Consider the following 25,974-nt stretch of genomic DNA (forward strand, 5'->3'; position numbering starts at 1 on the left):
ATTTATCATTACATTTTCTATATAATGCGTATATGTTTAGATGCCAGGAAGAGTCATAGAGTTCCTTGAAGAAAATAAATCTTAAAAGCAGTGCTAAATGTGTAACATCAAAACAACCTGTTACTTCAGATATTTCAATGAGGAGCTTATTTGTTTATTTGATCCACTCCTATAATCTCACCTGCTGGCCTCTCCTCCAAATTGAATTAGGTGGTTGAATTTACTTTCCGATGGTGATAGCTTACTGAGCTCAGGCCTGCCCCTAAAACCTAGAAGGGTATTCATTATGCACTCTTGTTACCCAGTTTAGTCATTCTCGTCTTAAGAATCTGAAGGCCACATTTGTAGTCTTGTCCTTATGTGCACTGGATAAACAACCACATTTAACCTCTAAGTCATTGTAATAAACATGTCAGATTACAGCACCCGTATCTCACATGTTGGCTGAACTTCTGCTTGGCTATTATCTTGTAGGCCTCAAAATTCCTCACAAGTTATGGCCATATACCTAAGTCTCATTCATGCTGGGGGAGAAGCTGTTGTCCCTCTGAATAAAATAAACAGGACTAGTCACTGTCCTCTGTGGCAACAGTTCTTCTCTAAAGCAATGGAAGAAAAACAGTATCAACATTATGAGTAAAACATTTTTAGGAAAAATGATTTATGCTATTGACTTTTACGTTTTAACCTGATGGCCACAATACAGATGATGTATTGACTTGATTTAGTGCAATGTAAATACTTCGTGATTTTCTTTTTGTTTTCCGTACAGGAAATCAGACGATAGCAACGGCATAGAAAATAATGCCCCCAGGCACAGAAAAAATGTAAGTTGCTTCCAAATGATATTCTAAATAAAAGGTAAAATTCCCTATACATAGACTATTATCCCAGCTATAGTTTTTAGTTTCATATGAGACCTAATCATTCACTATGGGTTTGAATATAGTTGTTTAGAATATTAGAGGAGAAAATATATAGTTATACAGACATAAATGACCTCTTTTTCCTATCAGAGAACATGTAGCAACCAATCTAAAAATAAAAATCTTTTGTACCACCCATATATATGTATATATATTTGTCACCACGGGCTAGTTCCTTCTACTTTTCATAGGTTTTTTTTTTTTTCACCTCTCTTAGGTTTTCTGGATTCTCCTTTTTTTTAAAATTCTCATATACTCCCATATATTTGGGATGATGAAGAAATCCACAGTAGCGTATTTCCTTTACTGGTTAGAATAAAAATATTCAGAGTCGATCAACATTTTCCCCCCAAGTATTTAGAAAATAGATACTGTTAGTTTCAGCAGTGATTTGGATCACTCCTTCCTAGCACTTTTTGCTTTGCTAAAGTGATGAAAGTTACAGAATAATCAGGACATACTAATTATGTTTCCTTATGCTTTATTTAACTCAGGAAGCTATGAGCCAGTGAAAGCAAAACATCGTGTCAAGAGTAATGGGAAGATGTATAGTTTGTACTTCAGCTTTGTTTATGTTTCCTGTGAAGAACATCTGAGTTTTTATTTTTCCAAGGATGAAAAGTTTAAGCGATATGCTCAGCAGTAGTTTTGCAATAATACATGCTATCTCAGATCCAAAGATATATTTTCCTTCTGTGATTATTTTACATTAAAGCAAGGTAAATCATATTAAATATGTTCTATGAGCTATAACCCAGGATAACTAATTTCATCTTGGTCGTCAAGAGATGCACAGAAGAGATACCAGCAAAACCAGTTAGTACTACATGAACTAATGTCATTCAAGACCTGTGTATAACCAAAGAATTCATTAAAGAGAAAACTTTTGCCATTTGCCTTAAGTTATTTTTTTCCCAATTATGCTTACTATGTATAGAAATATTTGTAATAATTTTCATGTAATGTTCACCCTCTGTCATATTGGATAAAAACATCTTTACTAGGAAATGAATATGTTCTGCCTTTGCTAATGATTTACAGTCTGCAGAAAAAAAAAATACATTTCCTTCACAAATATTGGTTTAAGGCAAGGAAATAAAACCATATGCTTGCCCCAAATCACCTATCATACAAAAATATGTTTCCTAATCTTTGTTCTACTCATTTCAGTTATTTATACACACTAGGGAAAAGGGACTTTTAGCCTTTATGTAGAGCATTTTTTAAACGCCATGGGTTTCAGATTTCTTAAGTTACACCAGGCATTAACGCTGTGGGTACAGGTCGCTAGTCATAATATTGCCCTACTACAGGGATGCCTCTGTGATTCATGGTTTCCTGGTGTCTTTGACTGGTATCTGGTGTTCTGATACCCATGGATGGCTAAAAACCTAAAAATGCATGATTAGTGCTTTATAGTCATGATTTCTTTGTACGAAATCCAGAACTACTAAATAATTCTTCTCTGTTGTTGCAAACGCCCTAGACTTTTCTTCGAAATTAGGATAGTTTCTATTGCATATATAACAAATATTTTATAAAATCCCTGTAACCAAATCAAATGAAATATGAATAGACACAAAACATGGTCAGTGGCTTTGCATGGACTATGAAAATCATACTAGATTGGGTTGAAGACAATGATGTGAAGCCTGCTGGGTGTCCTTAGTGCTGGTGGGTCCTGTTTTGCAGAGGTCAGAACAATCAGAAGCCAAAGAGGAAGAGTTTGGGATGGTGGCAAGAAGCCCACAATTTTTGGTGACTAGGAGTTCAACATTTGAGAAGAGGCGTTCAATAATTTGGGGGAAAAAATACCTTCTAGAAATGTTCACTATGCACTGGCTGAGAAAATAATAAAATTGTGGTAGTGAAAATTATAATTTATATGGCATCTTAACTAATGTTAAAAAATATTACTAATAGGAATAATACACATAAAGTGGTGACTTGGAATCTGCCCATTATTTTGTTGCAGCGTTGTTCTGTGTAAAGTGTGTTAACTATACCTGTATATTTTATTGAACTAGAATATATCCCTGAAGTAATGGCAGATTTCATTTTATTCTCAGTCTTAGAGCCATGAGCCATGCATTGTTTTGGTTTAATAGATTATTTTTTAATGATTTTATTTATTCATTTGAGAAAGGGGGGGAGAGAGAGAGAGACAACATGAGCAGGGGGGAGGGGCAGAGGGAGAAGCAGACTCCCTGCTGAGCAGGGAGCCCGATGTGGGACTCAACCCCAGGACCCCGGGATCATGACCTGAGCCCAAAGCAGATGCTTAGCCAACCGAGCCACCTAGGTGCCCGGTTTAATTCATTATTTGATAACATCCTCTTGGATGGTATCTGTATGATGGCAGATACCCAGTCAGTTCATTTAATTAATATAAACAATTTGAATTAAGTGAAAAATTAGAACTGTTATTTGACTAAGTTCAATTCAAGAGGGTGTATTTATGATTGGATTTTTTTAAAACCAAAACCAATTTGTAGCTCATATGTAGTATGATTCTGTCCATTTTGCCATACTATTTAAGCTAAGATATTTTCAAGCAAGAGAAATTGCTGCCCCATGGTAAAATAATCTGAAACAGTTGTATAGTAAATTGAATTTTTAAGTGTCAATGCTTGCTGTTTTTCCTAGAAAAGCCAATTCATTTCGGTAAGTTTAAGCAGAAAAAGTACTCAGAAAATTAAAGTTGAGTTTTGGCTTTTTAGATTCTCTTTGGAAGAACTTCTGGAAAATTATTTCAGACTCTTAGATTACAAATGGAATGCTTCCCTTAACTAACCTCATGTGGAAGATAAATGGATTAAGTCATAATAACCAATTGTAAATGGCCTGAAAGTACTAAGTGAGCAGAAATGCTGAAGTAGGAAAACTGTCCCACGTTTCTATATTAGATATGCTGGGAAATTCTATTCCTCTTTCCAGCTACCAGGATCTTGCAGAATAAGTAGACTTAATGATGTTTTAAAATTCTCAGATACTTTCATATTCAGTTTATGCTTTAGTGTAAATCTTCTCCAATTATATCTTTCTCGTTTTCCTCAGTCATCTGGTCACTCAGGTCAAAATCCAGAATTTATTGCGGTATTTTCTTCCCCTCTATTAACTGAGACTCATTAGTTCTGAATCTTTGCTTCTTTGACCTTCTCATGGCCCATCAGTCCATCCATTGCCTTCCCCACTCCACTCTCACAACAGCAACAGCAACAGTCTTGATGTTCCTACCTCTGTCTCATCTTCCTATGAATCCATTTTTCATACAGCTGCCTGAGTTATCTTTAAATACAAATCTTGCTTGTTAACTTAATATGGAAGCCTCCAGGCCAGGCCTCTGCAGGCTTACCTTTGCCATTTCCTAATACTGCAGTTTTCCAAATGGCTGACCTCTCTCTGGTGTCTTGACTTAGTCTTGACTTACAGAGATTCGTTGCAGCATGATACACTCCCGTGCTCCTCCCATTGACTAACCTGAGTTTAGTTTTCACTACTTTAATCTGCCATTACTTCCTAGTGGATCTTTCATACTCAGTGGGGGTGTACACCATGTTATTTGCTCAAATAATTCCACTTTCTTTGTGTTTATTACCCTGTATTATAAATAGACACTTGTCTCTTTCCTATGTTGTGTATTTACCACAGAGAGGATACGTTAGAGATGTCATGAAAAGTGTGTTGAATAGAGAAATGTGTAAGTAAAAATCAAATTTCATTAATTTAGAACAATCTAAATTGTGACATCAGAATTAAAATACCAGGGTGCATGGGTGACTGAGTCGGTTGAGGGACAGACTTGGTTTTGGCTCAGGTCACGATCTCAGGGTTGTGAGATCAAGCCCTATGTTGGGCTCTGCTCTCAGCATGGAGTCTGCTTCGGATTCTCTTTTCCCAGATTCTCTGTCCTCCCACCCTACGCTGTCTCTCTCCCTCTCTCTCTCTAATAATAAATGAATCTTTAAAAATTTTTTTAAAGAATTAAAATATAGGGGCGCCTGGGTGGCTCAATGGATTAAGCCACTGCCTTCGGCTCAGGTCATGATCTCAAAGTCCTGGGATGGAGCCCCGCATCGGGCTCTCCACTCAGTGGGGAGCCTGCTTCCCTTCCTCTCTCTCTCTCTGCCTGCCTCTCTGCCTACTTGTGATCTCTGTCAAATAAATAAAGTCTTTAAAAAAAAAGAATTAAAATATAATATATTAACAGATAAACACGGTTTTATGAGTCAATGTTTGCTTCTATTACTTTGAAAAGTACATAGTAATAGGATAAAATGTCCCATCAGATTTTAATAATATGTTAGTATCCGGTGAGCAAATAAGTTCTGATTCCTAATTTGTTATACAGGGTATACCCCTTTCAACTTATTTAAACTCCTATTGTTCTCTATTTTTCATGGATAATTAAAATCTTTACCTTATATTTATACTTTATTTTAATAGTATAATCTACTGACTTTAAATATAAACAGCTTTAGAATTGCGTAGTACTATAGAGTACTGATATCTGTGTCCCCTCCACTAATTTCTCATTCCTCTTCCCTTAAGCAATACCTTACAGTATCTTATTAGAGTCTCTCAAGATCCAACTCAGAACTTTATCTTAAAGCAAACGTTTTTTTGTTGTTGTTGTTGTTGTTTTTAGATTTTATTTATTTATTTGACAGACAGGGATCACAAGGAGGCAGAGAGGCAGGCAGAGAGAGAGCGGGGGGGCAGGGGAAGCAGTCTTCCTGCTGAGCAGAGAACCCGATGTGGGGCTCCATTCCAGGACCCTGGGACCATGACCTGAGCCAAAGACAGAGGCTTTAACCCACTGAGCCACCCAGGTGCCTCAAGGAAACGTTTTTTTAAAGAATGCTTTCATTGTTCAGTTTTGATCACTGAAAGTTTATCTTTAATAAAATTCATCAAAAGAAGAAAAAAATGTCCATTCTGCTCACTTATTCCCTAGGTCTTCATCTCCGAGACATTTAAAATAGACTTACACAAAATGGTTTACTGAATACCTACTATACTACCTTATAGAAAATGAATTTTTCTAATTGAAAAAGGCTATGCAGTGAATTAGGGACTTACTCCCGATTACCATTGTTCATCTCCAGGTGGGAGTTAAGTTCAAGTACGTGTTCCAGCATTAATTAAAAGGCACAGTGACCTACTTAGAGCATGCTCTGAATTAATATTTACTAGATGAATGAAAAATAGATGAATGACTCAATTATCATGGAATCTTAAATTATACATATTTACATAATATCTACTTTGATTCTCATTAATTAACTGTGAATATATCCTTATCTAGAGAAAAAGAAAACTAGAACTGCCTGTTTTCAATTCTGTGATATTTAGGAACGTATTTGCACTGAATCTAGAGGGTCAGTTACGTGCTGAATTGAGTTCTTCATTGAGAATATATAATATTATTAAATAATGGGGCACCTGGGTGGCTCAGTGGGTTAAAGCCTCTGCCTTCAGCTCAGGTCATGATCCCAGGGTCCTGGGATCTAGCCCTGCGTCGGGCTCTCTGCTTGGCAGAGAGCCTGCTTCCCTTCTTCTCTCTCTGCCCACCTCTCTGCCCATTTGTGATTTCTGTTTGTCAAATAAGAAAATAAAATCTTTAAAAAAATAATAATAGTAACTGACATGGTCGAGTGCGTAGCATGTGACAGGCACTTTGCTAAATGCTTTGGCATGTGTCACCTCGAATCCCCACGTCACATCATCTTATGCTACAGGAACTATTATCATCCGCTGTATTAGAGAAGAGAAAAGCGAAGCTTAGAGAGATGACTTCTTAGGAGTCAAGGTTTAACAGCCGTGTTGAACAGCTTAAGCCTCTACTTACCTGCATCTTAGAAAATGAGACTACTATCCATATCAAGCATCTTCTTAAAAATAAATTTACTCTTTTAGATGGTCAGTGAAATCAGATCCAAGTCTTATCCTTAGGGCTTGTATGACCTATGCTATGGTGTACTTGTGTCCCTGCAGTGGTGCTGGGGAATCATGATACTTTTGTTCATGTGGAGAGCCTTTCTTCCAGTACCCCCTGCCCCACCACCATTTCACTTCTCAATAGCTAATGGGACTATTAACTTTATCATCCAAACACTGAGAACAAAAGGTGCTATGTATCATTTCACCAGGACAACAGATAGAAAACGGACTGTGTGGTCACATTTTTAGTCTGCAGGGAGGATCTACGTACTCTACGGACGATCTAGCCTAGCACAGCAATAACGTCTGTAGCAAGTGCGAATGATAAACAGAAATTCACCGTCAGAGAAAGAACTATCTTTAGAAAATGCCTGGTGAGTCCCACTATAGAGAAATGTGTAGAATGAGACAATTTAGTAAGCTCAGAGACTTATTACTTTCCAAAAGTAATATGATTAAAATTTATTATGATTCAAAAGTATGATTCACAGTCATAAGAGAAGTTGGGAAAGAAAGTCGTGTTTTTGATAACCTGTGAAATGAATTGGATAGTTCTTTGGGCTTGCTTATCTTCATGTTTAATGTGTCATAGTAATACCCGTGTGATTCTCAACTAATCAGGAATGCCTGATTATAATTTTACAATAAAAATATCTTATAAAATCAGAGAGGATCACTCATGAATACCAATATCAAAATTACTTAGAGTCACATGATTAACTTGTAACATCTATTATTTCTTACTCTCTCATTTTCCAAATGAGAAAAATACGGGACACCTGGGTGGCTCAGTTGGTTAAGTAGCTGCCTTCGGCTCAGGTCAAGATCCTAGCGTCCTGGGATCGAGTCCCACATCGGGCTCCTTGCTTGGCAGGGAGCCTGCTTCTCCCTCTGCCTCTGCCTGTCAGTCTGTCTGCCTGTGCTCGCTTGCTCGCTCTCTCTCTCTGACAAAAAAAAAAAAAAAAAAAAAGTACCAAATGAGAAAAATACTAGGGGCAGCTTCTTTAGGGTATTGGTTAAAATCTATACATTATTTTGATGTGTTATCAATTATGTTAAAGAACTTTAGTTCATAAAGTTGGTTTTTCTATTTAACTTGTAATTTACTTCAAGAATAGAACAAATTCTGATTTTTCTGTTTTATTTGACAAATGAAAATACTAGACTTATCATATATGTAATTAACTATGTTATTTAATACTATAAAATAGCACAAAATATGATTATATTAACTGCTTTTGTATGTCCTAAGATAAAAATTTGACCATAAATTTTTTTTTAAAGATTTTATTTGTTATTTCACAGAGATACAGTGAGAACAGGAACACAAGCCAGGGGGAGCGGGAGAGGAGGAAGCAGGCTTCCTGTTGAACAGGGAGCTCAATGCGGGGCTCGATCTCAGGACCCTGGGATCATGACTTGAGCTTAAGGTAGACGCTTAACAACTGAGCCACCCAGGTGCCCCAAACTTCAGGTTTTTTTTAGAAAAAACTCAAGGAACATGGATTTTTTATGACATAATTTCTAATAATTTTAATATTTTTAACATGTGTGTCTAAATGCTCCTTAATGCTTTTCTGTATTCCATAAATAGCACAGAAAATATTTTTATTGGAATGTTTAAAAAAACCTTTTTGTTGCATATAATCCAAAGACTGTGTCTAATATGCAATTAAATTCAATAAAATGTCCTCAGAATTAGAGATTTAAGTGAGTATTAGAAAGTATATTTTGAATTTTATACTTTTAGTAATGGTTTAAAGTGAATTTAAAGGCAAAAAATAACAGAAAGAATGATGTTTTCCTTTGGTTATACTCACAGAAAAATTAATGTTTTTTTTTGTTTTTTTTTTTGTTTTTTTTTAAGGATTTTATTTATTTATTTGACAGAGAGAAATCACAAGTAGGCAGAGAGGCAGGCAGAGAGAGAGGAGGAAGCAGGCTCCCCACCGAGCAGAGAGCCCGATGCGGGACTCGATCCCAGGACCCTGAGATCATGACCCAAGCGAAGGCAGAGGCTTAACCCACTGAGCCACCCAGGCGCCCAAAAAAACAATTCATCCTTCTCAAGAGAGCCCAACAAAAATGTGTTCTTGGAGTTACCTCTGGCTGGGGGTGAGGGGTGGAAGTGGAGGCATAGACAGTCTTTAGTGGATACAGAGTTTCATTCCTGCAAGATGAAAAGTTGGAGATATGTTTTACATCAATGTGAGTATATTCAATGCTACTGAACTGTACACTTAAAAATGATTAAGACGGTAAATATTCTTTGCTTATTTATGGTATTTTTATACAGTTTTTGGTAAAACAAAAGAATGATAGGATAAAAAAATATATATCCTTTAGCAGAAAAAGTAAAATAAAATCTTTGGAACCTAAGCTTGGTAAAAGAATACAAAGGCATTACATTAAAAAAAGTCCATAAAAGAAGAATTTATACTTCTTCAAAATTTAAAAGTTTTACTCTGGAAAAACCCTCTTAAAAGGATAAAAAGGCACATTACACACTGGGAGTAAATATTTACACACCACATATCTGACAAAGGTTTCATATTTAGAATAAATAAAGAACTCTCAAAATTCAATAGTGGAAACAAAATTAATCCAATCAGAAAATGAGCAAAAGACACAAAGATATTTCAGCAAAGAGGATACTTAGAGGGCAAATAAGCACATACAAAGATGTTCAACATCACCAGTCATTAAGGAAATGCAAATTAAGATCCCAATGAGCTATTACTACACATATATGAAAATAGCTAAAATAAAGAATATTGACAATACCAAATGCTGCAAGGATGCACAGAAATGAGATCTCACACACATTGCTTATGGAGATGTACAGACATTCTGAAAAGTGGTGTAGCAGTTTTTAAAAATAATATATACTTCCCATCTGACCCAGTAATCACATTCCATTTATCCTTGAGAAATGAAAACTTTGGTCTACACAAAAAACTGTACATGACTGTACATAGCAAGTTTAATCATAATAGCCTTAAATGGCAAGTAACAAAAATGTCTTTCAATAGGTGGCTATTTAAACAAATTACACTACATTCAAACCATGGAATATTACTCAGCAATAAAAAGGAACAAACACTTGATACATGCAACCACTTAGGACAAATTTCAAGGATATTATGCTAAGTGAAAAAAGCCTACCTCAAATGGTATGATTCCATTTATATGACATTCTCAAAATAACAAGATTATAGAGATGGAGAACAAATTAGTGTTTTTTAAGGGTTAGCAATGCTGGAAGAGAGTATGAATGTGATTTTAAAGAGAGCACTCAGGGGATCTTCGTGATGATTAGTTTTACAGATTAATTTTGTTATCTTGGTGGCTCCATGAATCCACATATGTGAAAAAGACATTGAACTATATATACACATCATACCAATGCCAATTTCCTTTTTTTTTTTTTTTTTTGATAGTGCACTACAGTTACCCAAGATATAACCATTGGGGGAAATGGAATTAAGGGTAAACAGGAGTTCTCTGTACCATCTTCGCAATTTTCTATGAATCCATAATTTTTTCAGGATGTTTAAAAGATGTTTGAATTGGCTGAGTAGTCTAGGCATTAAATGATTAGAACCAGAAAGGAATATGGTAGAAGTTTTTACTTTTTAATTATAGGTTAACCTATAATTATGTTAGGAAGTCAACCTAAAAGGTCAACTAAAACCAGTGAAAAAGTAAAGAACAGGGATGGTTACAAGCCCATGAGCTCAGATTATAATGTCTTATCAGATAGTCCTGGCCAGGAAAAAAGAAATCTGTTTCTTATTCTTATTTAAATGACATATACATGTTGATAAGTTTCTTCTCATAATTGATTGGTTGACAACACTTTTGCACAAACTTGGGAAATCATCTGAGCATAAGGATATTTATTCCGAACTACTGTATCTATGTAAAAGATGGAAATTATATTAAATCCCTCATTGTACATAACTATAGCTATAAGAGCAATATAGTTGTATGTTGACCAAAAAAAAAAGAGATTGCTTTATTTTGGAAATAAATCCATAATCAAGACTGAATCAAAATCTTTTACATTTACAAAATATTTCTGCACACACAAAATGCCAGAGTAAATATTCATATTCATGTCATCTCCCTATCATAACTACATTTACTCATATTTGTTTCTTTGAATAGGGTTGTGGAGCCATTATTGTTGCTACCATGTGGAGCAGGAGATAAGGGTGATCAATCAGGGGTCACAGTGATTTGCAGTGGCAGGAGACAGTTTGTGTCTAGAGATAGCATTGGCAGCTCGTGTTTATTAGTGAGGCAGACATCTGCCTCTCATGTCACCAGGAGCCAGCCTGTTTGCTCTTCTGTTAGATAGCTCAGGAAGCATTAAAATTGTATGCTTTCAGAAACATTCTATGTTTTCAAAACTTCTCCTGAAACTCATAATCGAATTACATTTTAATTTTGCTCCTAGCGAAGCCCTGAAGTTTCCTGAGTTGGAGCAAACAAAACCTTTAGTTCAATACAAAATAAATTATGGGAAGCCTTATAACAAACAAGCATACTTCATCTAAACAGAAGCCAAAGATTTGCATTTTTTAAACATTTTGAAAGTACATGAAGAGATGATAGAAATGATACAAATCTATTTATACGGGGGAAAACACGATTAAGAAAATGAATCCTTGGCCAGGAAAATTAGTCTTCTCATCTCACACTTATTAAGTAGTGTCTTGCTATTTTCTATGGTATATTTTAGAGCTTAACAATTCATGGTGAAAGTACACTTTGAGTTCATGATCCAAAAACTTGTCCAATAAAGTCAGTTTAGAGAGAAACGGTGATGTTCCCTTGTGAAATGGTAATTGACACCATCTCATTTTGGGCTTTGGTCTGACTTTAAACCATGTGAAATGTGTCTATCATTCTTATTTTTCTGTTCTAATCATAGGAATTTGCCAAAGTACTAATTCCTTTGTATCTTTGTCGCTACCATTGTGCACACAGAATAAATGGGCTCCAATTACTGTAATAATATGTTTCAGAAAAGCAATCAGTATCCATAGGATTGAGCTTAGACCAGAAGCTTCTCAGCCCAAAAGAGAGCTATTAAAAGACAAGAGCTGAAATTCAGGCCTTGCACTGGGCTGACTTGAGAAAGAATGTTGCCAAAGGAATGAACTAGGACAGTTGATTTTTTGCAAAATCCTGGGAACTGTGGCAAAATGTTTTACTTTCATGAGCTTTGAACCACTGAGATCAAAAATAAGAACTCACATGTTCATTTCTGTCAATCTTCCCTTTACACCACACATAATAGAATGTGGTGGAGTTTAGTAAGTTTTATCTGGCAAAACTGTTGCTACCAAATATCTAATGAGTGACAAAATTGGGTATCAGATGGCACACTCCTTTGGTTTAGCCTCAGAAATCCAAGAAGGTACATTTGGGGAAGAAAGCTAAGGTATTTAGAGGATCACAATTTGAAGCTAGTTTATTTTCTCAGAATTATGTCACAGACTGAGGAAAGAATTTTTTTTAAGATTTACTTATTTATATTTATTTATATGCATAAGCAGTGGTGGGGAGGGCAAGGGAGAGAGAATCTCAAGCAGAGTGAGAGAGGGAGAGAATCTCAAGCAGACTCCCCACTGAGCATGGAGCCCAATGCAGGTCTCGAACTCATGACCCTGAGATCATGACCTGAGCTGAAACCATTTCCTTTTTGGTTTCTTCCCATCAAATAATTAAAAAAATAATCTTAGGGTCTACTCTCACTAATCTTCTTCCTATTTCCTGTGTGTCAAATGAAACCAACAACATAATAATTGATGTGTAACTTCGCAGCTCTTCAGGAGACCTTTAACAAACTCACCGTCAAAATAAGTGACTAGTGTCGTAACAGCTTATGAGCCTAACTATCTGGATATAACAGATAGAATATAGATTTCATGACAATGTAAGAATTAGAGATAAACTCATAGATGTATAATCAGTTATTCATGCATTTATACATTCAAGAAGTATGTGTTGTACAAGTGCGCTTACAATGGTTCTTGTCTGGGAGATGGAGTGGCAAACAAGTGAGGTGCTGACCTCATGGAACTTACTTTCTGGTGGGGAAGACAGAAACAAAAAGACAAATAAAATATATACTAACTGGGATTAATAAATGTGATAAGGAAAAAATAAAGCAGACAAAGAAAGATTAACTTGTCCTTTTTTAAGTATAGTAGTTAGAAGAGTTTTCTGGAGGAGGTCCAAACAGAGACCAGGCTCAAGTTTCACATGTACCTGGGGAAAATACGACAGGCTGGGAGACAGAATGTACACAAACCACGAGATAATAATGTGCTTGATGTGTCAAAGCAGCAGCAAGAAGTCCAGTATAGCGGAATGAGGATGAAGGGTAGGAAATGAGGGATAAAATTAGCCAAAGAACATGTAGGCCATGGAAAGGATTTTAATTTTATTCTCAGTCATGTGAAAAGTTAGAATTAGGTACAGCTGCAAGTGATGAAAAATTTATATTTAGAATAGCTTAAGAAAGACAGATGATTACTTCTCTTTCACATGAGGCCATTAAGATATAGGCATCCTGTTCAGCTTCAAAAAAAACTGTCAGGGACGTAGCTCTTTCCCTCCTTACTGTTCAATCATTCTCAGAATGTGGCTTTAGCCTCAGGGACTGAGATGGCTGAATGAGCTCCAGCCATCAGCTCTACATTTCAATCACCAGAAAGTACCTAGGAGCAAAGCAAATGCTTCTATTTATTATAAGGTTATATCCTGGAAAGTGTACCTGTGGCCATACCTCACTCTGCAAGAAAGTAGAAAATGTAGGTTTATTCTAGATACTGGCAAATATATTGGGGGTTAAATTCTCAGAGAAGAATGGTAAATAGGTATTGGTGGAGAATGAGTTGGTTCTGACATAAGCTATTCGATGGTGTTGAACAGAAGCATGGCACAATGTGATTTACATGATTAAAAAATTACTTTGCTGGGGCGCATGGGTGGCTCAGTGGGTTAAAGCCTCTGCCTTTGGCTCGGGTCATGATCTCAGGGTCTTGGGATTGAGCCCCACGTCGGGATCTCTGCTCAGCGGGGAGCCTGTTTCCCACCGCCCCCCCCCCCCCCGCCTGCCTTTCTGCCTACTTGTGATCTCTCTCTCTCTGTTAAATAAATAAATAAAATCTTTAAAAAAAATTACTTTGCTGTGTGGAGAATGGAGGATGTAAGAATTAAAGCAAGAATATCAGCTAAAATCTACAGTAATAATCTAAACTTTATTAAAGTCACCTTAGTGATCTTATTAGATCTTATTAGATTTGTAGTGGTGGGGTTAACTTTGGAACAAGCCAAGTACCAGCTGTTGGTGTTTTTATCTGTCTTTATCTGTCTATTTTTATCTAATTTTATCTGTCCTTGATTATTCACTTAATACTTTTCTCAAAAAATGTAAAAGTCAATTGACAATATAGAAGCCTTTTTCTGTAACCCTATTACAGTGAGGGGCACATCAAATCTCACTGACAGGAAATGCTATCTTTATATTATGTATAAAAACGTGTGCAAAAATTATGACAAAACATGAGGCGCCTGGGTGGCTCAGTCGTTAAGCCTCTGCCTTTGGCTCAGGTCATGATCCTGGGGTCCTGGGACTGAGTCCTGCATCAGACTCCCTGATCAGTGGGAAGCCTGTTTCTCCCTCTCCCATTCCTCCTGCTTGTGTTCCCCCTCTCTCTGTGTCTCTCTCTGTCAAATAAATAAATAAAATCTTTTAAAAAAAAGGTTAAAAGAAGGTTTAAAAAATTATGATGAAACAAATGAATGTGTGTTTGGTGAGACCTATATTAAGAGAAATATTTGAAATCAATGTTATTCGCAGCAGAGCATAATCTCAGAACAAAGCATTTTGCCATCATTTTCTTGACGGTCCAGATGGACCAGATTTTGAAATATAATTTCTATTTAGTATAAACCTCCTTTCAATGAGAAGCCAAACTGTAGTCAAAAGAGCGAGAGAAAGAGGAGAGAAAGAAGAAAAGGTAACAGCCATCCTTATGGAGGATCCTGACTGAAAGAGAGCAAGAAAGAGAATCTGGTAAAGTTACTTATAGTTTTTACTGTTTTCCTGTAATTTTTCATATTAACCATTCCTACCAAATATTTTTAATAATGTATGATTATTTTCACCAAGGAGAAAAACATAATGCTTTGTTTCTGAACCAACATACCCTCCAACTTGGCTGTGGAAATGCAGTTTGTGTTGTGTATACTTGAGAGCAAGGTAGAGAGAGAAAAGTATAAAAAGGAAAAGAAGCCAGGAAGCCAGTCATTATTTTTTCATCAGCTAAAGAGCATTAAATCTGATTTCCTAAATGACCTGATATGTTTGGTATCTTACTGTCAAGGCCAGCTCTCTGTGCTGTGGTCTGATTTGAATAGCAGAAGAAAAATTCCACAAATATGTGCTCCACTCTTTCAGTGAAATAATTCATTTGGGAAAGCACTACCTCGAAAGGGGCACATAAAGAGGGAGACACCAAAAGTCAGTTTTCTAAGGGGCACTATGGTAGATAGTCCAGTGTCTGTTAATATACAGAATAGGGGGAATAATGTTTCAATATTTTTATGCTTCATTTTAGTATGCATTGGAGTTTAATAGAATTATTTCAAGAAGTTCCTCAATAAACATATGTGCCAAATCAGCAACAAACTTACACTATCAAGATGGAGTTAAAGACCCATGTAAATTTAGTTTAACTGGACTAGACAATTCCCACAATCTAAGAATGGTTGTGCACTAAAATGCAGTAGTTGTTTCAGATGTTTTTGATAGAGTCATCATAGATTATTAGTGAATTAGACTTCCCCAGAATTTTATTGACTTCTTATTCTGCTGTAAATGTCTGGATATAATTCAGAGAACACCTGAGTTCATGATTCCAAATGAAGGTGGAGGTCAATCTCCACAGTTAGAAATTGGAAAATATCGAAGTGTCTTCGTTTAAAAATGACTGGCTTTTTAAAAAAAATTCAAAACGGGCACTCAAAGTCCTGATTCATGTCTCATGTAATAGTTAATCAAGCATAGAAAATATTCAAGCTGTGAAAAAAAGAAAATCAAGCCTTTCCTAATTTAAAACTTCTTTTATCTTTAAAATGTCTCTTTGGACGAATATGAAATATTGCAGAAACTGAAACTTGATAATCATAATATTTATCAAGGAAAAGTTCACCCTACATTATTAAAACTCTAAGTGGGAGTTCAATTTTAATGAATCATAGATGATAGATTTAGTTGAATTTATTCCTTCTGTAATAATTATCTTTGAAATAGAAAAATATTCTCTTGCTTCTATGTTTGCTTCTAGTCATCCCACCAAGTGGTTCCAGTCTCAAGAGTGGGAAAGGACTCCTGATTTGATTTCTTTCCATATAATCATAGAGTAAGTATTTAATTACAGCTGAAGAGAAAGGTAGAAACCCAATGGACAAGTAATATTTTCAATTAGAGAATAATTAATGGAAAGAATATTTCAGGTTAAGGAGAGCACATGCAAAGGCATAAAGATGGGGAAAAAGGCAAAATAAATGAACTTGTTATATTTTAAAATGCTAAAAATTGTGTCACCATTATTAAAATGGAGGATAGCTCAGAGTTAAGTGGGTTGATGAATGTGCAAAAGTAAATTGGATCTATATTGTTAAAAATTCTGAATTAAATCTTGAAAAGTTTATATTTTCTTCTATACATAATTAAGAGCTTATAGATGGAACATAACAATCATTCTTACATGACATACATTGATTCTGGATAGCCAAAGTAATGGTGGCCACTTAAATCGAAATCTCCCAACATGTCCTTCAAAACTATACAAATCAACAACAGTAACAAAAAAGAAAACCACACAAACAACAACCCTTCACAAAATTAGAAAACAGTGAACACTACACTTCAAATTACTTGTAAAACATCATGTTTTTCTGGAGTTATTTCTTGAATTATAACCAAACCTTTGCAGAAAGTAGAGAGTAGACATCTTGAAAAACTATCTGGAAGACAGGAGGAGGGAATGGAGGGCTCAAGATTGTACTAAATCACCACCAGAAAGAAGAAAATCTATTCTAAGTGCTAAAATACTGAAAAGGGGACCTTATATATCTGAACACGGGTTATAGATACAGGACTTAAAAGTATGCAGTTTGGAAAGTTATTACTTCTAGAGAGAATAGGGTAAAAAAGAGAGAGAAAAGAATAGGTAAAATAGGGTAAAAAAGAAGAGAGAAGTGTTCTCTGGAGATTGTGCAGTGATGAGAACAAGGAGCTATTAGGGAGAAATTCTGAAAGAAAAAAGAAAAAAAAATTCTAGAACTCAACACACAAAACTATCCTCCAAATGCCCCTGATATAAAATTGCATTTTCCTAAACTGACTAAAGGGAAAGAAGTCACTTTTCAATTAAGAATATTCTAAACCGCCGTACACCAGTAGTCCTTTTCATGAAATGCAAGGCAAAAGACATTTTGACATCCAGAAAGCCATTATAAGAAGAAAACCACAAATGAGAATAAAACTATTTTAGCTAACGCAAGCTCCCAACACACACACACACACACATACACACACACACACACGCACACTCATGCATGCACACATTCATGTGCACACAGCAGAAGGAATCTAATATTCTGAAATGAATGAAATTCTCAAACATTTGGTGATTAAAAAAAAAAACTCAATAACCTTAAATTAGGACTTTAAAAGAGGAAAGAAACTACCAAAATCATTAAAAAAAAAATGGTAGTGGATCTATCTTAGGAAAGAAATAAAAGAAAAAAGAGAAAATCATATGGGTGAAGAGGAAATTACAAGCTGCCTGAGAAACAAAAGCAGGAAAACATCAAAGAGAATGAAAATTGAGATAACGGAGTAAAATTGGTCAGAGAGGCAATAGTTGAAAAAGCCAAGCAAAGAAGATGCACATAAATACAACTGAAGTTACTGAAGAAGAAACAATACTGGAATAATATTATTATTTATATTTATTAGGCAAAATGCTTTCCAGAAATAAAACATAGATCTATAGGGCTTCCTAATTATCTTTGAAAAGTGATCCAGAATAATCAAGACATAGACACATTTTAGTGAAACTATTCAACTTCAAATATAAAGAAAAAATTTATCAGGCCCTCCAGGCCTAAGCAAATATGTAGGTTTCATGAAAATTAGACTGTTGTCAGTCTTCTCAAAAGCAATTATAAAGCAAGAAAACAATGACCAACCTTTTCAGGATATTGAAGGAACAAACAGACAGAAGAAAGGCATTTTTACCTAGGCAAACTGTCCTTCAAGTGATAGAGCTATAGACGAAAATTTGAAAACATGGTATTAGGGGTCACTTTTTGAGCAAACCATGAGAGGACAAGCTTTGTTCCACCAAGAGGTGATTAATGAAAGTTTGGCAAAGGAACTGATGGTCATCACTTTATATGCTTAATTGGCGATCTAAGACTAAAACAAACCTGGGGAGGAGGGTTACAGAAAAGCATATAAATATATCTTTTCATGGTAGAAAGAGTACACCTACAAATGGGAGAAGGGAGTGGAAAGTAGAATCACCTCATTCGTTGTTGGATAAACAATAGGATTCTACTACAAATTGACTAACTAGCCAGTAAAAGATCAAACAAGAAAACCAGAACAAAGGGGTACTTGGAATGTATAAAGATAATCATTAGGACCAAAAAAAAATTACTTGTTTTTTAAAATAAATTAAGAAAGCACATTACATAGAAAACGCAAATACAACAGACACAGAAACTATAACATAAGTGCTTGAACAGAGTGGAGACCAAACATTAGCAGTCTTTTCAATATATGTGTATTTGCTTAAGATCCTCAGTTTAACTCACAAAGCAAAACTGAACTGTGTGATGTATATTAGAGCACACGCAAACAAACGGATCCAGAAAGGTTAAAAACAAAGAAATGGACAAAGGTATGTCAGCAAAGGGAAACAAGAAGAAAGCATAGATTGCAAGTTTGGTATCAGACAAGTAGAGTTTAATCACAGGTATTAAGCATGACAAAAAAGGGCACATTGTAACTCAAAGCCACAGCTCAAAATGAAAACACAATACTTATGAATATCTATGTACCAAATAACTAATTTTATATAGCAGACAGAACAAATAATGAAAGAAGACACTCAGAAGAGAACTTTTAAAAAATCAGAGACTTTTTTATATACTTCGTTAAGATTAAAAGGACAAATAAGTGAGTATATAGAAAATCTGAATAACAAAATCAACTAGGAAGACCTTACACAGTTAGATATCAATCTTTTAAACCCTGATAGAAGAGAAGACAATGATAACTTTTTAATAACAATGCAGGGGCACCTAGGTGGCTCAGTGGATTAAGCCTTGCCTTTGGTTCAGGTCATGATCTCAGGGTCCTGGGATCAAGCCCTGCTTTGGGCTTTCTGCTCATTGGGGAGCCTGCTCCCCACCCCCTGCAACCTCTGCCTAACTCTCTGCCTACTTGTGATCTCTGTCAAATAAATAAATAAAACCTTTTAAAAAAACAACTACAATGCAATAAAACTAGAAATAAGTTATCAGATATAAACCAAAGGGTCTTTCTACCAGGAATAGAAACCTTCTGTTAAATACCTCTTTATTCAAAACATAGGTTTTATTATGATTTAGGTATGGTAAGGCCTACAGATCAGAAGAAAACCAGCATTGAAAAGAAATCTGTTAAGCTCACAGATCCCAAGAAACAGGGTCATGCCTTACAACGGGACCACATAGGGAAGCACACTCCGTTGGCTCGCGCTGCTTTCTTAGAAACACCTGGTGGAGTCATTGCAATTTCCACTTTTACAGTTATTTATTCAGCCACGTTTGGTTGATAAACAGGTTTCATTTTCTACTATCTGCTATTCTATTACGAATTCCAGCAGTCAGACTGTATTGTCAAGTGTGTCAGCCATGATGGAAGCTATCTACTTATACAAGACGATTTCAGTGAAGACACTTAAGACACATGATTTACATTAAAAAACAAAAACAAATGAAAATGTCATGTACTCTGACTTCTGAAGAATATAAACTAGTACATGAAAAAAAAAAAAAACATACTGGTGCCTCTCTGTGTGGAAGGAAGCATCGGAGGCAAATAGTGGCCAAGAATGTGAGAGCCTGATAAAGGAGGTAGTTGGGAGCATGGGCTCTGGACTGGTTGGTTTGCATATAAAAGACATAGCCTCAGTAAGTTGTTTCCTATCTCTAGGAATTAGCTAGATTTGGGATGAGCAATCTCTCCAGAGTCAAGAGGACACTAAAATGTGAAAATGTCAGACGTACAGAATAAAAAAGACATGATTTACATATTGGTGAAAGGGGAAATATAAACTAAAACAAAAAAAAAAAAAATAAAAGTAATGATAAAAAACACTACAGCCAGTGCAAAGGTAAGAAAAATAATATAAATGTTTACAGGTAGAAAGGGGGAAATAAACATATTTCTTTTTACAGATGATATTGTAATTTCTTTAGGTATAAGTTTAGGTTTTATATTTGAGACTTTTCTTGCTTCTTGAGGAAGGCCTGTATTGCTATATCCTGTCCTTATGACTGTCTCTGCCACATCCTAAAGGTTTTGATTGTCATGTTTTTATTTTCTTTTCCATGTATATTTTTTTATTTCTTCTCTAATTTTCTGGTTAGCTCATTCATTCTTTTATTTTTTTTTAAGATCTTTTATTTGTTTATTTGACAGACAGAGATCACAAGTAGGCAGAGAGGCAGGCCGGTGGGGGGGAGTGGGGAGCAGGCTCCCTGCTGAGCAGAGAGCCTGATATGGGGCTCTATCCCAGGACCCTGGGACCATGACCTGAGCCGAAGGCAGAGGTTTTAACCCACTGAGCCACCCAGATGCCCCTCATTCATTCTTTAGTAGGATGTTCTTTAACCTCCATGTATTTGTGGTCTTTCCAAATTTTTTCTTGTGGTTTACTTCAAGTTTCATACCATCATGGTCTGAAAATATGCATGGTATGATCTCAGTCTTTTTGTATTTGTTGAGGCCTGATTTGTGGCCCAGTAAGTGATCTATTCTGGAGAATGTTCCACGTGCCCTAGAAAAGAATGTGTATCTCTGCTTTAGGTAAAATGTTCTGAATATGTCTGTGAAGTCCATCTGGTCCAGTATGTCATACAAAGCCACTGTTTCCCTGTTGATCTTCTGCTTAGATCATCTGTCCTTTGCTGTAAGTGGGGTGTTAAAGTCCTCTACTACTATTGTTTTACTATCAATAAGTTTCTTTAAGTTTGTTATTAATTGATTTATTTACTTGGGTGCTCCCAAGTTGGGGGCATAAATACTTACAACTGTTAGTGTAAGGACCTATTTAGAAGCTGTCCCTGCTCCCCTTCCCCCAGGGGATTTACTTGGAGACAAGTCCCAGAAACCAGCTCCAGGTAACAAAGCCCAGATACAAGGGTGGGTCAGGCCAGGTGAAGACATCTGATCAGTGGGCGGTTGCATACTGGCTCTCTGGTTACAAAGGAGTAGGGACCCCCGCCCTCTGGGAGCCTTTTTGGCACCAATCCTAATCAAGGTGTAATAGGCTGGTTCTAATGTCTACTAGGGTAAATTGTAATTCAGTTGGTTACCTAGCATCACTGTGGAGTTTCCTGTGTGTGTTACAATTTCATTGGTCACCTGTGCGTGGCCAGGCCCGACCGCATGGCCTTTGCCCTTAAAAGCTAGTCTGTGAAACAGAGAAGGGTTGCCCTCTCTTGTAAGAGTTGTGGCCCGAACGTTCGGTTAGATTCTTGATGCTTGGCACGAAATAAAGCTTTGCTTGACCTTCGCTTTATATCAGTCTCACTCCTTTAATCATTGACCCATTATGGGGGCATAGCAGTTAGATCTTCTTGTTGGATACACTCCTTTATGATATAGTACACTTCTTCATCTCTTATTACAGTCTTTGGTTTAAAATCTAGTTTGTCTGATATAAGTATGGCCAATCCAGCTTTCTTTTGGTGTTCATTAACATGATAGTTAGTTCTCCATCCCCTCACATTCAATCTGGAGGTGTCTTTGGGTCTAAAATGAGTCTCTTATAAGTAGAATATCAATAAAATATCAATCAAAAATATATATTTTTAACACCCATTTTGATACCCTGTGTCTTTTACTTGGAGCATTTAGTCCATTTACGTTCAGAGTAATTATTGATAGATATGAATATAGTACTATTGTACTACCTGTAAAGTCACTGTTCCTGAGGTTGTCTCTGTTCCTTTTGAGCCTTTGTTGCTTTTGGACTCTCTTTCCCGCTCAAAGGTTTCCCTTTGATAGTTCTTATAGAGCTGGCTCAGTGGTCACAAACTACTTTAGATTTTGTTTGTCTTGGAAACTCATTATCTCTCCTTATATTCCGAATGATAGCCTTGCTGGATATAATATCCTTGGATGCATATTTTCCCCATTTAGCATGTTGACTATGCATGCCACTTGCTTCTGACCTGCCAAGGTTCCATGGGCAGATCTGCTGCTGACCTTACATGTATACCCTTGTAGGTTAAGGACTTTTCATCCCTAACGGCTTTAAAATTCTTTACCTTTGAATTTTGCAAGTTTCACTATGGTATATCTTGGTGCTGACCTGTTTTTTTTTTTTTTTTTTTTTTATTTAGAAGGGAGTTCTCTGTCCTCTTGGAGTTGAATACCTGTTTCTTTCCCCAGATGAGGGAAGTTCTCAGCTGTAATTTATTAAAATAAACCTTCCACCCCTTTTCCCCACTTTTCTTCTTCTGGGACTCCTGTGATATGGGTATTATTGTGATTTATGGAGTCACTGAGATCCTTAACTCTACATTTGTGATCTAATAGTTTTCTTTCCCTCTTTTTTTTACCTTCATTATTTTCCATAGTTTAATCTTCTATATCACCTATTCATTCCTCTGCTTACATATTAATTATGATTTTGTCCAGTCAGTTTTACATCTCAATTATAGCATTTTTTATTTCAGTATGACTAGTTTCTAGGTTTGTTTGTTTTCTGCAGGAATTGTTCATCTGGTGTCTTTTATGTTTCTTTCAGGCCCAGCTAGTATTTTTATGACTGTTGTTCTAAATTCTTGTTCAGATACATTGCTTATATCTGTTTTGAGTAAATCCCTGACTGTGATATCTTTTTGATCTTTATTTTAGGGAGAATTCATCCATCTTGTCATTATGTCTAGATTTCTGTCTTTTGTGTATTATGAAAGCTTGTTATGTTTCCTGCTCTTGAGAGTAATACTATATAAAGAGGGGGTCATACACTGTCCAGGGCCTGATGCTTTAGGAGATGTTTCTGGCATATACTGTGTGCACTCTGCTGCTGTGTTTTGGTTGCTCTTTCCCACAGATCAGTCCTCTGAAGAGTTTCTCCTTGCTTGCAGTGGGGAGTATTTGGACATTTAACTAAGTGTACTTTGATTTCTTTGTTAAAATAAATTGGGGGGGAAGGGGGAGGAGGAGAAAGAAAGAAAAGAAAGCCTGATCCAAAAAAAAAGAGAAGTGGAAAAGAAACAACAACCCAAAACCCAGAGACAAAAACTATAAGCCTGATTCCATAGAAAATGAAAGAAAAGTAAAAGAGAAACCTGATCCGAAAAAAGGAAACAAAACAAACCAAAAAACCCTAGTAAGTCTGATGCCAAAGGAGGGATAAAAAGATAGAACGCTTGGTCCTATTTCCACCGGAACTGAAGCTGACACTTTGGAGCACTCTATGATCGGTAGACTTGGTGCATGCAGAAGACCAGTGCTGGTCTTCAGCAAGAAAGGCCCTCTGTGCTCCCTCACAGTCAGACCTTCCCTTGGATTTGCAAGGTACAGGGAAGCAGGGTTTGGTGTAAGGGGCTCCAGCCTCCAGTGGGGGCGCTGTGTTGCTCACTGAAGTTCGACCATGCTGCCACGTTCGTTCTCTCTCTCTAGTTGCGCAGATTGTTCTTTTAATACTCAGCTCGATTTCCTAAGTGTTCAAGATGATTTGATATTAATCTAGCTGTGTTCGAGGGATGAGGCAAGTCCAGGGTCCCCCTAGTTCTCTGCTATCTTAACTTCCTCTCTTATATTATTGCTTATGTAAAATATTGCAAGAATCTACAAAAAGAAATTCCTAGAACTAACACGTAATCTCAGGTTACAGGATATGAAGTTAACAGATAAAAATTGATTCACATACTAAGAACAAACTTTTACTGAGAAAGAATGTCGCAGTTGCTCCAAAGAAAATAAAATTTTTAGATATACATTACAAAATGAACAATATATGTAAGGTTAAAATTATAAAATGCTGATGAAAGAAATAAAAAAGATCCAAACAAATGAAGAAGCATACTGTGTTCATTGACTGGAGCCTTAATATATTAAAAATTTCAATTCTCAGGGTACCTGGGTGGCTCAGTCAGTTAAGTGTTTGATCCTTCATTTCAGCTCCGGTCATAATCTCAGAGTCATGAGATTGAGCCCTGTGTCAGTCTCAGTGGAGAGTCTGAGATTTTCTCTAGGCCTCTCCCTTTTCCCTTCTCCCCCTGCTAGTGTGCATGTGCACACACACACACACACACACCCTCTCTCTAAATAAAATCTTTTAAAAAGTCAATTCTTCCCAAATCAATCTATGGGTATAATGTAATTCTTCTTAAAAAAAAAATTCCAGCAAAGTTTTTTTGTAAACATAGATAAGCTATTCTAAAATTTATATGGAAAGTCATTAGACCTGGAATAGCCAAAATAATTTTGAAAAATAAGAAGGAATGAAGTGGGAGGAATTACTATAACTTCTATTGAGGTTTTCCAAATGGCTAAAGTAACCAAGACTATATGGTATTGTCAGAGGAATATACATATATTTTTTAAAAATTTGACAAAGATGTGAAAGCAATTCAATGGAGGAAGGACAGACTCTTTCACAAATGGTGCTGGAGCAACTGAGCATCAATAAACAAAAATAAAATTGATTTAAATCTCACAACTTTATACAAAAGTTAACCAAAGTAGATGATGAACTTAATGTAAAGTATAACACTGTAAAATTTTAGAAAAAAACATAGGAGAAAATATTCAGGACTTAGGGCTACATGAAAAGTCCTGGGACTTGACACAAAAAGCATACTCCACAGAAGTAAAAATTGATAAAATGGACGTCATCAAAGTTAAAAATCTTCACCGTATAAAAAAATTTTGCTTTACAAAGCATTTGCTGTTTTGTGCAAAGAGAATAGAATAAGCTACAGGTTGGGAGAAAATATTTGCAAACCACATCTTTGAAAAAGGACTTGTATTAAGAATATATAAAATAAAATTCTCAAACCAAACTCTAAAAAAACCTTCAAAAACAAATCCTATAAAGACATGAACAGACATTTCACTAACAAGGATATACAGATGGCAAATAAGCAATGAAAAGATGTTCAACATTGTCTGCCAGTAGGGAAATCCAAATTAAAACAAAACTGAGATAGCCCTAAAAATATATCAAAAGAGCTAAAGTAAAAAATAGTTATAACAATAAATGCTGATGAGGCTGTAGAGAAACTGGACACTCATAATTGCTGGTGAGAATGTAAAATGGTAGAATCATTCTGGATAAGAGTATAGCAGGGCGGGTGCCTGTGTGGCTCAGTTGGTTAAGCATCTGCCTTCAGCTCAGGTCATGATCCCAGGGTTCTGGGATTGAGTCCTGCATCAGGCTCCCTGCTTGGCACAAAGCCTGCTTCTCCCTCTTCCTCTGCCCCTCCCCCCACTCATGCACTCTCTCTATCTCTCTCTCTTGCAAATAAATAAATAAAAACAAATCTTTAAAAAAAGAGTATAGCAGTTTATTATAAAGCTAAATTTGTAATTAATGTACAACCCAGCAATTGAACTCTTGGATATGTATCCAAGGGAAATGAAAACATATTCGTGTGAAGTCCTGTACATGAATGTTCATAGGATATTTTATTCATAATAACTAAAACCTGGAACCAATCCAGATGTTCTTCAACAGGCTGAAGGTTAAACACAGTGTGCTTTATCCATACCATGGATACTAAT

The 25,974-nt window shown here is 36.0% G+C and overlaps 1 protein-coding gene across 2 annotated transcripts in view; it reads left to right on the plus strand.

Moving 5' to 3' along the window:
* EMB (embigin) overlaps positions 1 to 1,818 on the plus strand; it is a 45,204-nt gene extending 43,386 nt beyond the window's left edge. For both annotated transcript variants that reach the window (XM_046001216.1, XM_046001217.1), the window contains 2 exons: positions 773 to 827; positions 1,421 to 1,818. In XM_046001216.1, coding sequence (XP_045857172.1) covers positions 773 to 827; positions 1,421 to 1,438 — 73 coding nt within the window. In that variant the 3' untranslated portion in view covers positions 1,439 to 1,818. The remainder of the gene's footprint in view (positions 1 to 772; positions 828 to 1,420) is intronic.
* Positions 1,819 to 25,974: the final 24,156 nt, after the last annotated feature.

The sequence above is a fragment of the Meles meles genome, chromosome 3, assembly GCF_922984935.1.
Source record: "Meles meles chromosome 3, mMelMel3.1 paternal haplotype, whole genome shotgun sequence".
Lineage (NCBI taxonomy): Eukaryota > Metazoa > Chordata > Mammalia > Carnivora > Mustelidae > Meles > Meles meles.